The 15,574-nt window shown below is 38.0% G+C and overlaps 1 protein-coding gene across 1 annotated transcript in view; it reads right to left on the bottom strand.

Annotated features, from left to right (window-relative positions):
- Positions 1-15,574, bottom strand: part of MACROD2 (mono-ADP ribosylhydrolase 2) — a 1,985,747-nt gene that overhangs the window by 90,329 nt on the left and 1,879,844 nt on the right. The window contains exon 14 of the mRNA XM_036827001.1: positions 4,085-4,162. Coding sequence (XP_036682896.1) covers positions 4,085-4,162 — 78 coding nt within the window. The remainder of the gene's footprint in view (positions 1-4,084; positions 4,163-15,574) is intronic.

Genomic DNA, 15,574 nt, shown 5'->3' with positions numbered 1-15,574 from the left:
TCATGGAAGGAAGAGTCAATGATGTGGAAAACGTCATTGTTGTCTTATTTTAAGAAATTGCCACAACCGCCCCAAACTTCAGCAACCACCACCCTGATCAGTCAGCTGCCACCAACATCCAGGCAAGACCCTCCACCAGCAGAAAGATCACGACTCCCTGGAGACTCAGAAGATAGTTAGCATTTTCTAGCAATAAAGTCTTTTTAAAATTAAGGTATGTATATTGTTTTTTTAGACATAATGCTACTGCATACTTAATAGACTACAGTATAGTATAAACATAACTTTTATATGCACTGGGAAACCAAAAAATTCATGTGACTTGCTTTATTGCAATATTTGCTTATTTCAGTGGTCTGGAACAGAACCCACAATATCTCCAAGGTGTGCCTGTACAAACACCCTAGAAAAGATTGGCCAAAACAAAGGCAGTAAGGACCTCTGCTCATAAAACATGCAGGAACACAAGAGCTGCATAGAGATTTGTCTTCCAATACTTCTTTTCATGCCCGGTAATTTTGTTGATGACTCTGTTGGATGTGAGGTATGTTCCTATTTCTATAAATGTTCTTGAGTTTCATTCTAGGATCAGTTAAGTTATTCAGAAACAGTTTGGTCCTTTTAAGTCTTGTTTATAAGCTGGCTTGCGGAGGACAAGAGCAGCATTTAGTGAGTTGCTAGTTTTGCTCCACTATTGAGGTAAACCCCTTCTGAGCCCTCTTGAGTTTTTAGGTTTTCCTGTCTGCCTGGTGGGAACAGGCACCCCTCTCAGCCCCGTGGAAGCTCCAGGTATCATTCCCTCAAGTCCTTTAATGTTATTGACCCAGCCTCTTACGCATGAGCAGATCAATACTCAGCTTAAGACTTGAGGGATTCCCTCTGGAGGTCTCTAGAGCGTTCCCCGTGTGGAGCTCTCTCCTCTCCAGGACCCTGCCCTGGAAACACTAGATGCTTGGCCTCCCAGGACTCTCAGCTCTGTGTCCTCCACTCAGGGAGTCTGCTGGGTTGTGCACTGTGGCCTGGAAAGTCTCTCCAGACAGTCAGCGGGGACAACCACAGGCCTCACCTCACTTCCTGACTCTCGGGCATCACTGAGACTTACCAAAGTTTAATGTGAATTGGTGCTTTTATTCTCCATGACAATGGAAAAACATTAGCATACTTTAATTTACCTCAATTTTATTTTATTAATTTTTTTACAGAGATTTTATTTTTATTTATTTATTTATTTTTTAAACTTTTTAGTTTATATTGTAGTATAGTTGATTAACAATGTTGTGTTAGTTTCAGGCGTACAGCAAAGTCATTCAGTTATACATATACGTGTATCTAGTCTTTTTCAAATTCTTTTCCCATTTAGGTTGTTACATAATATTGAGCAGAGTTCCCTGTTTTAATTCTAAGTATCTCTTAACTCCCATAGTACATTATTATTACAGTCATCATTACTAATTTGTACCATCAATACTCATTTACATTTATCCAACAATTACTATTTACCTTGCTTTTAATTCTTTCCTTCATCTTTGATCTTCTTTCTGGGATCAATGTCCCATCTGAAGAACACCAGAATTTTTTGGTGGTGAAGATTGCTTTGTTTGGTCTGAAATGTTCTTAATTAACCTTTATTCTTGAAACATACATTTTCTCTGGGTTTAGAATCCTTGGTCGGAAGCTATTCTGTTGTACTGTCTTTTTATTTCCATCCTATCTTTTGCGAAGTTAGATATTAGTCCAGTTGTTTGATAATTGCCTCTGGATGTTCTGTTTATCTTTGACTTTCAGGAACTTTACTATATGGGCCTGGTTGTAGATTTATTTTGCTTGGAGTTCAAAGGACTTTTGGAACATGTGGCTTAATATCCCTTGTTACCAGAATTTCTTCAAGTATTGCCCAATTCCCTCTCCCCTTTCTGTCTGGGATTCCAATTACATGCGTAATAGACTTTGACATTTTATCCTCCATATCTTTTCCCTTTCCTTAGCTTGCTATTCTTTGCTTCTCTCCTATTTTTATTTTCGATATGTTCTTCTGACCTAACTTCTAGTTCACAAATTCTCTTTCATCTGTGTCTAATAAACCATAAACCCGCTCACTGAATTCTTCATTTCAGTGTGGCATCTTTTACTTCTAGACTTTTTCTTTTTTGCTTTTTTTCTGTTTTGAATTCTCAGTTCTCAGCTAAAATTTTCACTCTTGTCTTTATCCCCCTTATAGTCTTTGTGTTTTATACTTTGTAACACTACTATTTTCAGCCCAAGTGGGCTTGCCACCCTTGACTGTTTGTTTTTCATGTTACCTCCTTTCTTTATTTTTTTTCTGGCTATTTTTTGTCTGTGTGAGCTGGACATTATATTTAACAAATTGTTTATGTAAATGGTTTGAAACTTAGAATACTTTTTTTCCCCCATCTAGTATGTAATTTACATTTGTTTTTCTCAGGTACCTAGAGGGACTGATAATCTAGGTTGATCTTAATTTAATTTGGGGATTGAGATGATTTGAAGCTGAGTAGCAGTCTTGCAAGAGGCTGATCTACTGCTGTTTCATTCTTCCTGCTAAGGTATACATCTTTGGGGTTTCAACCCGAAACACAGGGGTTTACCAGGGCCCTCTGCCCTTTTGAGCAGTGGGACGTAAGATGCCTTTTGCAGAATCAGCAAATGCCCTAAGGTAAAAACAGTTTCAAATTCTGTCTCTGTATGTCCATTTTCATACATATTCATTTTATATATATATATATATATATATAATTATTATTTTTTTTTTTGGTCCAGGTTGTCTAGTGGGAGTAATGGTCTAAATTATTTAGATTCTCATTGCTGAAAGTGAAAACGTCTCCTTCTTTTTCTTTCTCATTTAAAATAATATACTATAATTTTTAAAGGTAAAAGCAACCATTTAAGTAAGCTCTTTTGATACTAATTTTGAAACAATTATTTCAACGTTTTCATACATTTAAATGAGTCTCTTATCACATAGTCCTTTCCAACTGTGCCTTTCTCAGTCTTGAATGTTTCCTTCCTTTCTGTATTTATTGTATCTGCACAGGCCTTTTGTTAGTTTCTTCAGAAAGGACACTTGGGTGGCATACTTTCTTAATCTTTCTATTCCTGAGAAAATATTACTCTTGACTTCACGCATGAATAATAACTTCACTAAATATAGACATGGTGTCCTTTAGAGCTCTGGAAATGTTACTCCATTTTTTGTTTTTGAGGATTTAGAGCTGTGGAAGAAGAAGGCTAAGGCTAATCTGATTTTGGTGATTTTGCTTATAACCTGATTTTGAATTTCCTAGATGCTTTAAAAGCCCTCCTTTATTATCGATCTTCAGAAATTCCATGAGGATTTGTAGGTTTCTGTTCTCATTTGAGTTTTCATTATCTTTGCCTATAAATATAACATGTACTCTTGTGTTTTGGGTAGAGGAACTGGTTTGCATTAGGAAAACTTTTTTTCTGTTATTTTTCTAAAGACTGCTTCATTTCTATTTGTTCTATTATCTCTTCTTGGTATTCCAAGGAGATGTAGATTTAATCTCCTGTATACACTGTCTCCATGTTTCACATTTATTCTCATTGGTATCATATCTTCCCTCCAGTAGTTGCAAATCCAATGCCTACAGAGTTCAGTCAGGTAACAAAAATAAATGAAGCCAGCCAGGTACAAAATTAATGAGTAATGAGTATTGTGGAGAGCAAACATCCCTTCTAAATGTGGCAGCTACCAATCAGCTGGTATTTAGCTCTAGTAAAATACAGTTGACTCTTCAACAACATGGGTTTGAACTGTGCAGTTCACTTATAGGTAAATTTTTTTCAACAAATATGTACTACAGTACTACATAGTCTGTGGTTGGTTGAATCTGTGGATGTGGAGCCACAGATACGGAGGTCTGACTATAAAGTTGTTCACTGATTTTTGACTGTGTGGAGGGCTGGTGCCCCTAATTCCTGAGTTGTTCAAGATTCCAGATTCCATTTTTCCAGAAAAAGTAAAATCTGGGTTTTAGAAAATGCAATATTCCAAAGCAGAAAAAAAAAAAAAAAAAAACAACTGAAAAAGAATCTCACAACTTACCATTGGGATGATCTTGGCCACATGCAGAATGATCTGTTACTTCATTTTCTTTTGTAATATTGTCATCCTTTGCAGAATCTGACATCACAAACAAGCAAAATCCCTAGTCAGCATTTTTAACCAGGAACTACAGCAGCCTCCAGCACTAAAAGAATAGATCTATGTTTGGGGGAAAAAATCTATTACTTTCAAAAAATACCATTAAAATACTTAAATATCTTCATCAATAAATAAGCTTTTCTTAAAGTACTGCATAAGATGTCTGCACAAAGTTCACAAGGTAAAAACGGTAAAGATTCGGCTAGAACATCTTTTTCACAACAAGGAAGAAAATATAAGCAGGCTTTATGTATGCATCAGTGAAAATCTTAGGAGAATTGCACAGAAGGATATGAAAGGAAGGCAAAATAGAGAAGATTAAAGGAATATAATTTTAATGTTCTTAATGCTTCCATTACTGTCGTTGTGCATATATGGGAGCCTTGAGTCCTTGAAAAAGGTAGATGTAGAGCTTTGAAATCCAGTGGTAATTAAGTTCATTTCCTCAGGAGCTATACCAGTAGAAAGATAGCAAAGGGGGAACACAAACCTTCTGTTTTGTGCAACTTCACCCTTTCTCTTGTGTAGCACATTTAAACGTGGGTTCAGCATAAGTTCATCATTTTTTTTTTATGGTATGATGTATTTTACAGGAAATATGTGGCTAAAAGGATTCCAGTGACTTATGGACTCTTGCAAAGCTACAAAGGGCCCCCTGTTGGATGTTGGAGACCTCTAGGGAGGCTCTTCAAAGTCCATTGGAAAGAGTACGTGAGTAGGTCAGCAAGAAGACAGAAAATAGATCTTTCATTCATTCCACAAATATTTACTAAGGGCCAGCTCTACGCCAGGCACAGTTCTTGACACTGGGGAGTCAATAGTAAACAAAACAACAAATCTCTGCTCTCATAGCGGTTACAATCTAGTGGATATTTTTCATGCGGTTAAAAGGGTGATAATCCAAAGATATCTAAAAGTCATGAGCTAATCTTGTATGCATGTGGCCATGGAGAGAGCTGAGGGTGGTAGACCAGCACGTCTAATACAAATGGGTTCTCTACTGAGTTCATATTCCTCAGTTGTGTTTTAACTTCCTAACAGAGCTGAATCAGATGGAATCTGAAATAAATCATTCTTGCTTTGTTTCCCTTACCCATTTTTCTCTCTCCCTCCCCAAACTAGGAGATAGCTTTAAACAATATGTTTTAGAATATTATGAGAAAGTCTGTTTCTCCAACTTGCCACAAGCAACATTTGATGGACAAGTGAGAAACCTGGGTAGTTAACATAAGATTCAAATTTAATAACCAGTGAAGCAAGTATACACCCAAAGTGTATGGTTTTAATTGACTGCAAATAATTCCCCCAAGGCAAATGTTTAATTATCTGCACTGTTTCTTATTTCTTTCTGAGAGTGACAATAAGTTTCAAAGTCCAGTTTGGAAGCAAAACTTGAGCACAGACACATTTCCCAAACTGTTATCTCACTCAAGTCAAATTGTTTTAAATTAGCTCCCATTAAAATACGCCTTTTTAATTTTAAATCTAACATGTGGATTAAAAAATATCATTTGAATACTTTTTTTCCACATGAACACTGAAAATGAACAATGATTGAAAAAAGTACTATACGAACCAGGGTAAATTTTAATTTTGAAAGTGTTTTAGTTCTACTTGTTTATAGAAAATGGTACCATTTGATATGTAGCCTTGTACAACACTCATTTCTTTCAAGATTATCCAAGATTTTGTATGTAGTTAAAATTTATTCATTTACACTTAACAATAATTCATTATACTTCCTAACTTACATAAACATTATGTTTCATGTACCAAATATGACTTAAGAAATATCTTTTGAAAAGTGATTTACACTGAGTTTACAAGTTTATGGTCCAATGAGTCATGTAAGATGGGTGAAAGTACTTAAAAAATTAATCATTAGTCTATACCTGTTTGTCACCAACATCTGTGTCTTTGGTAAGTTAAATGACGCTTTAATTTCAATTTCCTTGAGGAGTTGCTGTAACATTGCTAAGGTACCTTCTGATCTTTTGTGCTCTAATATATACAATGTATTTCATTGAATCCAAGATACCATCAATTGTTATTTGCACTATTATTTTGTATAGAATTTAAAAAATGGGACCAAATGAACTATAACACACTATAAATTCTAAGAATGTGTCCTGGCTTTGGAAATAAAATATATAAAAGACTATGCATCCGAGAAATATGATGTTTCAGTATATTGTGTGTGTACAGAAATATGCCTTTATGTGATGACAAGAATTTCCCATCAATATGACCCATCACCAAAGCCACAAGTTCACTTTGTCTTGTATGTGAGCCTCTTCTCCAGAAGTGCACATACCTATTGTATGTACAGCAATAAAGCAAGATAAAAAGTATAAGCTCATGATAGCATGCACAAATAACCAGGTGGCTACAGAAGACTGTTTCCACTATAGTGTCTCTATTAAAAGGGCTATGTGAATTTCCAGTCTCATGAACTTTAGCAGGACTGGTTTTGATCCTGAATGTTTTAAACCATGGATCCCATTACATTACACTTAGTCGTGGGTTTGAAATGACTGGAGATTTTCTGCTTGGGAGGGGATGAAAGCTGCACTATATATGTATATAAAGTCATTATTCATAATGAGAAAGAGGGAAAATATATCCAGTATGTATGGTCATTAAAAGAGGCTATTTTTTCTGTGTAAGTTCCATAAACTACCATGAAAACTATAGTTGTATATACTAAATTCTTGAATCACCTCGGATTCACATTTTATTTAATTCTAAAAATTATCATTTGGTAATGTTCAAAAAATGTAGAAGTGTTATCACCTAATTCTGAGATTCTGTCAATGTTCTTTTAATAGCAGAGAATTTGAATTAAATTTATATGTAGATCCTGACTTTCAAAATCCTTAAGGTCAATGTCCTATTAGAGAACTTTTTCAAATGCAAATATTAAATCAAACAGCCAAGCCAAAGTTCTAAAGACAGAAATTCTAAACAGTAGGTCATTTTTAATGAGGTCAATTACACATGTCTACACAGTATAGTACATGTATAGGTTTAAGCTGTGATGATAAATGATGATACTATTGAATTTTTAATAAACATATCCAGACTATAAATCAAAATAAATGCTCTCTCTTTTGAAAACGTTCCCTTAGAACAAAAGTTCTTAACCCTAGAGCACCACTAAATATACTCTAGGGGTCCACAAACCTTTTTGAAATGATATGCAAATGTGTGCATATATTCATATGTTCATTTTTCTGGGAGGAGATAGCTTCTGTCATATTCTTGTAGGGATCCGTGACCCCAACAAGGTTAAAAATAACTATAGAAATGTATACTCTAATGTCAGTGACATTGCCATTTTAAAAATAAATTTATTTATTTATTTATTTTTGGCTGCATTGGGTCTTCGTTGCTGTGTGCGGGCTTTCTCTAGTTGTGGCACACGTGCTTCTCATTGTGGTGGCGTCTCTTGTTGCGAAGCACGGGCTCTAGGTGCACGGGCTTTAGTAGTTGTGGCTCGCGGGCTCTAGAGCACAGGCTCAGTAGTTGTGGCACACAGGCTTAGCTGCTCTGCGGCATGTGGGATCTTCCCGGACCAAGGCTCGAACCTGGGTCCCCTGCATTGGCAGGCGGATTCTTAACCACTGCGCCACCAGGGAAGTCTGATTAACTATCTTTGAGGACATTTTCAAGCCAGGAGGTGAACAAAATCCATCTAGTAAGAGAGGTAGCCCCTGACTATTATTCAGAGTAGCGACAAGAGGTCATTTGGGTGTAAAAGTTCTAATGGGTCTGAACAAAATAAATGCCATGTGTGAATGCCTACATGTAAAATATTCTTGCTCTGTAATGTGTCAGCATCCATATGTGAGCACCTTAGCTTGATGCAAAAGTTGCACAGAAATACAATCACCTGGATTGCCTTTGGTTCTTATAAAATAGCTAAACCAAGCAAAACATTTATCCTGGTCTGTTCATTTAGCTGGTTTAATGTGTGAAGCAATTGGAATAAAGTAATTTTTCTTCCAGCTGAACAGTGTGATAATTCACAATAAACTAGAGTCTCTACAGCTGATTAGGGTCTCCTTGAAGCTTTGCAGTGATGCCTCCATACATGAAGGAAAAATATATCCTGCAATACATTCCCAGAGGATTCAGATGGCAAAGCTCAGAACTGTGCTTGGTCTCCGTGACGCTGGATACACAGGCTGAACTATGTTTACCTGAAAAGGAACTGGGTCCACAGGACAGGACATGGCCCTGAGAAGTGGGAGCTGAGCTAGGGTTGGTCATTTGCCTCCACTATGCTCTCATTAACCCCCATTAAAAGGCAGAGAATCATTCCCAGAGCTGTGGAATCTGGGTACTAAGTGTCTTTGAGACACGCCTGGGAGAATTACCATCACGTATACTAACTTTGTTTCTACAAGAGAACATATTCCAAATTCTGAACAGTACACCTGGGTAAACCAGCTTATTCCAACACTGGAGGTGGTATTCTTCTGCAGGTTGTTTTTGAAAATATAAGCAAATAAGAGAGTCAATCATGAGTGGATGGGCACTACGTTGGAGGTGTGATTCTAGGTTTACAACTACAAGCTTCATAACTAGGAAAATCCATTCACTTTACATAGATATGCAGTTTCAGCATCTAGGACCTGAGGGTGTCAAGGCAGATAGTCCCTTTTATACACTTTATAATGCTAATCTGCTGACTTGTTCAAATGATCTCTTCCTTCCAGACAACACGTCTCTGTAAACCTTTCCACTCTTCCCTCATTATCTGCCTACCTGTGTTGGACAGTTCTTGCACTGAGATTTTTACTGTCTATTTATAAAATAAAGGTTAATAGTGGGGGAATTGTTGCTGTGTGACATCAGTGACACACTGGCCGCCTTTAATTCTGCAATTCGACGAAGATTCATCACAATGCAAAACAGAACAGTTGCATATGAAGCCGGGCTGGACCATGATGGAAAAAGAAATGCTTAATTACCCCTTCCATCAAGTTAATTTTTCCCCTTTGGCGATGTAAACAAAGGCAAATCTTCTCTTGTTGGGTTGTCTGTGACCTGCTATCCTTGACCTCCGTCCTCTGATGCCTTTCTGTTCTTGCCTCCCTCTCCCTTGTTAATAAGCCTTGCACTGCAGGCTCTCTTGAAATCATTAAAAAAAAAATCTGACCAGGCCACAGGCATGAAAAGTAGCTATGGTTCTAAATACAAACCGACTTGGAATTCTATTAAAATGTTCATCTATAAATCAGGGAGAAGACAAGTATTTTATTTACACTTTGGTTTAATTTGATCTGGTAACTACTACTGAGAGGACTGCCCCCTTAGGAGAAGGGAGGAGGGATTTTTTTGACGCTTACTTGGAGCAGGGTCAGAGCCGAACAGCTGGCCGCTACTTCTTAATTATTTTATTTCATTGAGAAGTTGAGGCAATAGGCAGAATCTATCTCCAGATTCATAGCTGCTTCAACTTCTGGGCTCAGGCTGTTTTCAGCCAGGTGCTTGGAGAGAGTGGCTAAGATCCAGGGATTCCTACAGTCCTCAAGGACCCAGTCATAACTCACCCTGTCGGAACACAACTTAAGTCTCTTTTCCAAAGTGATGGAAAGGGACATGCTTGGAGACTAAGATAAGCACCTGGACCCTTGTGGGAGTTACTTATTTTACGTGAGTTTCAAAGACCTAGATGACTTCTCCTTAGCATCTCTTTGTTCCCCACATCCAGAAAGATCCAAAAACCCATTCAAATGAAAATGGATGTGTTTGCTTTTTTCTGTTTTTTTTTTTTTCCTTCAACTTTCCCACATGCTATTGAACATAATTCTATAATTTGGATGGCTGAAGAATGATTCATTACGTGGATCTACCTCAAGTTATTTTACTATTGCCTCTATTATTGGACATTCAAACTGAATCCAAACTTCAGCCATTCTAAACAACCCTATGCTTTTGTTGTACTGGGTGTCCCAAGGCTGGATTCACTCCACTCTTCTTTCTCTTACTTCTCAGCCCACACCCAACTCTAACATTTAGAGAGGATTGATCTCTTAGAGTAGCTAGAATAGAAACAACCCAGGTCAGCTAAGCCTTACAGCCAGGCATGCCCCCATCCTATATCTCATTGAACTACCCCTGAGATTGCAGCAAATGGTTCCAGGAGATGAGCTGCTTTCTGAGACACTGACTGAGGCCATGCTTGACCCAGGTGGGCCAGAAGCACCCAGGAGCTAATGCCCAACTCCAGACACCCAAAGGATGCAGGAGGTAAGACTCCAGTTTGCCCACCCCTCAGGGAGACGATTCTGTTCACTATGCAGGTTTCAGAGGAATGGAGCCCCAGTTTCCCCCAACAATAAGCTGTTCATTAATGTACCCCCTATTGGCTGCCCTCCCAACCCTGTCCTACTTCCCGAAGCCTCACCTATGCTTCCTGGGACCACCTCTCAAATAAACTATTTGTACCCACATCCTTGTCTCAGAATTTGCTTTTGGAGAACCCAAATTAAGACAGCCAAGACAGTCAATAACCTGTTTTTTCACGACTTAGTAGCAAAAATGTGAATGCTCCCCCTATTCTCCCGACTTACAGCTCTCTTATGCCATGATGCCTTTCACTAGGGTATGTTGAGGCAAGTGTCTGCCACCTAACTAGGGAAAGTTGGGAAAAGAGGTTGCCGTGTTTTGTACCATTTAATCCTGAGCGCTGGACCATAGGTGACTGGTGAGGTGACTGATCAGTCACCTGTAGGGTGGCCAATAGACATTAAATTAAGGTGGCCTGTCATGAGACCTCCACCTACCAGGAGAGAACTCATATTAGACGATGATGAACGAAACCACCAGCTCCTTTGACTTGGAGTGTTTGGTGGTAAAATATACAGAGAAAGTTTCAAAGCATAGAGTGGCTTAAACGCAGAGATTCACTCAAGGAGAAGGGAGGAAACAGAAGCCATGGATGGAGTAGAAGAAGCATTAAGAGTTACTTGGCAACATTAGGAGAGTAGAAAGAGGAAAAGGAGGTAAAGTCTCGGATGCTCCCTGAGTGCATGACTGTTGAGTTTCTAGAAGAATTGGTGGAGGGGCTATTGCCTCTCGAATGACCCAGTTCTTGAGGCTCATGAAATGTTTTCCTCACTCTCTGACTTTCTGACCAACCAAGGTAAGAGTCAGACTCACATTCTGGACATTGCAAGTTCATTTTCTAATTTTGATGTGTATATACTTTAAACATTTCAAAAGTGCTTTATTACCAATATTATTTTAAGAAGTATGGCACTCTTTTAGATTCATTTTTTAAAACATTCACCTTTCTAGTCATTTCCAATGTATAGCAGCCTCATGAACCTTGTATACAGATTGAAAGATACTGGACCAACACCTTATCTTTGATAAAGGAGGCAAGAATATACAGTGGAGAAAAGACAGTCTCTTCAATGGGTGGTGCTGGGAAGGCTGGACAGCTACATGTAAAGGAATGAAAATAGAACACTCCCGAACACCATACACAAAAATGGACTCAGAATGGATTAAACACCTAAATGTAAGGCCAGACACTATTAAACTCTTAGAGGAAAACATAGGCAGAACACTCTATGACATAAATCACAGCAAGATCCTTTTTGACCCACCTCCTAGAGAAATGGAAATAAAAACAAAAATAAACAAATGGGACCTAATGAAACTTAAAAGCTTTTGCACAGCAAAGGAAAACATAAGCAAGATGAAAAGACAACCCTCAGAATGGGAGAAAATATTTGCAAATGAAGCAACTGACAAAGGATTAATCTCCAAGGTTTACAAGCAGCTCATGCAACTCAATATCAAAAAAACAAACAACCCAATCCAAAAATGGGCAGAAGACCTAAATAGACATTTCTCCAAAGAAGATATACAGATTGCCAACAAACACATGAAAGAATGCTCAACATCACTAATTATTAGAGAAATGCAAATCAAAACTACAATGAGATATCATCTCACACCGGTCAGAATGGCCATCATCAAAAAATCTACAAACAATAAATGCTGGAGAGGGTGTGGAGAAAAGGGAACCCTCTTGCACTGTTGGTGGGAATGTAAATTGATACAGCCACTATGGAGAACAGTATGGAGGTTCCTTAAAAAACTAAAAATAGAACTACCATACGACCCAGCAATCCCACTACTGGGCATATACCCTGAGAAAACCATAATTCAAAAAGAGTCATGTACCACAATGTTCATTGCAGCTCTATTTACAATAGCCAGGACATGGAAGCAACCTAGGTGTCCATCAACAGATGAATGGATAAAGAAGATGTGGCACATATATACGATGGAATATTACTCAGCCATAAAAAGAAACAAAATTGAGTTATTTGTAGTGAGGTGGATGGATCTAGAGTCTGTCATACAGAGTGAAGTAAGTCAGAAAGAGAAAAACAAATACCATATGCTAACACATATATATGGAATCTAAAAAAAAAAAAAAAAAAAAGATCACGAAGAACCTAGGGACAAGACAGGAATAAAGACACAGACCTACTAGAGAATGGACTTGAGGATATGGGGAGGGGGAAGGGTAAGCTGGGACAAAGTGAGAAAGTGGCATGGACATATATACACTACCAAACGTAAAATAGATAGCTAGTGGGAAGCAGCCGCAGAGCACAGGGGGATCAGCTCGGTGCTTTGTGACCACCTAGAGGGGTGGGATAGGGAGGGTGGGAGGGAGGGAGATGCAAGAGGGAAGAGATATGGGGACATATGTATATGTATAACTGATTCACTTTGTTATAAAGCAGAAACTAACACACCATTGTAAAGCAATTATACTCCAATAAAGATGTTTAAAAAAAAGAAAGAAAGAAAGAAAGATACTGGACCAAGAAACTTAGAGAAGGTTAAAGAGGGGAACAACCTAGTCTTGCAGAACAAAACAAATTCAGTAAATTTCATTTTTAAAACTGACCCTGGTGGGGGGAAAAAATCAGGCAACATCTGGTATTACAGGAAATGGGGTGTATAAAGGCATTTGTATGATGAGGGCAATGTTTTGCCTCATAAACTGAGAAAAATGTGTTAAAACAAAATACTGTAAGATGTTTTATGAGAACCTTGGGAAATATACTATGGATTAACGTAAAAATAATATTTTCTATTTCCAGGAAGATTTTATCTTAATCTACTACTGTAATATTTTAGACTAGGTTTAAATATGAGTCCTAGAAATCATTATAATAGATTTGCCTTATGCCATGACTGACTATATTAGTCTGCTAGGGCTGCCATAACAAAATACCATAGACTGAATGACTTCAACAACAGAAATTTATTTTCTCAAAGCTCTGGAGGTGAGCAGTCCAGGATTAAGGTATTGGCTGATTCAGTTTCTGGTGGGACCCTACTCCTGGCTTGCAGAAAGAAGCCTTCTTGCTGTGTCCTCACATGGCCTTTTCTCAGTGTGTATGCAGAGAGACAGAGCTTGAGATCTTTCTCTCTTCCTTTTCTTAATAAGGCCACTAATCCCATCATGAAGGGACCCACCCTCATGACCTAATATAACCCCAATTACCTCCCAAAGAGCCCATCTCCAAATACCATCACATCGGCTAGCAGCATTAACATATGAAATTTGTTTGTGTTTGAGGGGACACAAACATTCTGTCCTTAACACTGACATATGCCTTTCTGCTGTTTGGATGATTTATTTGACTTCTGAATGTGAGTTATTCAAGTTGGTACCCTTGTTGCCCATCAGAACAAAGTCTCAAAATGGATTTGGAAATGGAATCTTCCCTAATTGTAAGGTTCCCTTTCCATATCCGGATTCTCTGGGGTTAATTGTCATTGATCCTTAAACCATATCAAGTAGTCAGTGTTTGGATAGGATGGACAAAGTAGTGATAAGGGAATCTGGGGTGATATTCAAAACCCTTAACAATTGGCATTGGTGTCTCTGATCAGGATGGACATGCCCACAGCCCTGGGGCAAGGTCATGGAGACCCCTGGTGTGCCAGGGATAGCAGTGGTGGTGGGAGTTACTTGCAAGGAGGGGAGTTAAGTCACTGTTTGCCAAACACCATGTAAGTATTTCAGTATTTTAAACATTCCTGCAGGGGTACTAGGGTGAGTAGCAGAATATCAGTTCTGTTTGTAGTAGAGAACTATACTGATAAGTTTCTAAAAAATAGTATACAATACTTCATCAATATTTTACTATTGACTATATGTTGAAATTATATTTTGGATGTACTGGTTAAATATATTATTAAAACTGTTTTCACCCTTCTCTTCCTTAATGTGGCTATTAGAAAATTTAAAGTTACATATGTGGCTCTCATTTATTTCTATCAGACAGTGCTGTTCTAGAGAATTTTGCATTAGCCTGACTTATACAAATAATTAAAGACATGTTTATTTGAAGGCCAGAGTTGTGAAGGTGGGAAACTGCAGCTTGCCAAAGGATGGTCCATCAGAAACTAGAAAATCTCATTTGGCATATAGAGAAGCATCTACAAATGCTAATAGGCATGGCTGGGAAAAAGAAGAGTCTAATTAGGTATAATCAGAGAGGATGCTCTGAGAAGGAATTAGAGGAAGAAAGAGAATGATAAATTTGTAACAACTACCGCACTAAAAAACTACTTACACCCAAACAATATCCAATGTTTGAAAATTTCTGCTTTATGTTGATTTGACCCAAATTTCTTAGCTTGGCATTCAGAGTTCTTTATAATCAGGGCTCTACCTTAGTAACTAATTAATAAGTAGATGAATGGATCCATCATTGAGGCCAAGTGAGTCTGTTCATCGAACAGAAAATAGGTTTTTTGATGTCCTACTTCCAACCTTTCATGGTTGCTCCTCTGCCCAACTAGAATAGCTTCTTTCCATCTACGACATCTGTGCACCTTTCAGATCCCAGCTCAAATCTCCTATTCTCTACCCACACTTCACAGATAACCCCACGCCAGAGATGCTCCTTGCCCCCAAGCTCCTTTGACATGTTCCTATGAAATCTTTCCTTTGTACTTGTCACTCTGTCTGGTTTGTTAGCTGTGTCACATCCTAGTTAAGTGGCCTCTGACCATGTGCCTTATTGCTCTGTGCTTCACTTTCCTTGTCTGTAAACTGGGGTGATAACTGCATTTATCTCATAGATGAGAGTGGAATGAATGAAAACACGTAAAATTTTTAGAACAGAATCTAATGTATAATAAGGATTAAATAAATATTAGCTGCAATTAGTATAGTTGTTGCTGATTTTAGCTATGTAACACATGCCTGGATATCTCATTTTTCCATCTCAATTGTAAATTCCTTGAAGGTCAACAGCAATATTTTCTTCTTCCTCTTGCAGAAGGTCTTACAAAGAGTTAAAATCCAGTCAATATTTGTTGATGGCCATAACACCA

Source organism: Balaenoptera musculus, chromosome 15 (assembly GCF_009873245.2).
Source record: "Balaenoptera musculus isolate JJ_BM4_2016_0621 chromosome 15, mBalMus1.pri.v3, whole genome shotgun sequence".
NCBI classification, from domain to species: domain Eukaryota; kingdom Metazoa; phylum Chordata; class Mammalia; order Artiodactyla; family Balaenopteridae; genus Balaenoptera; species Balaenoptera musculus.
Note: the sequence above shows the minus strand (reverse complement) of the source record. Positions and strands in the feature narration are given on the sequence as shown.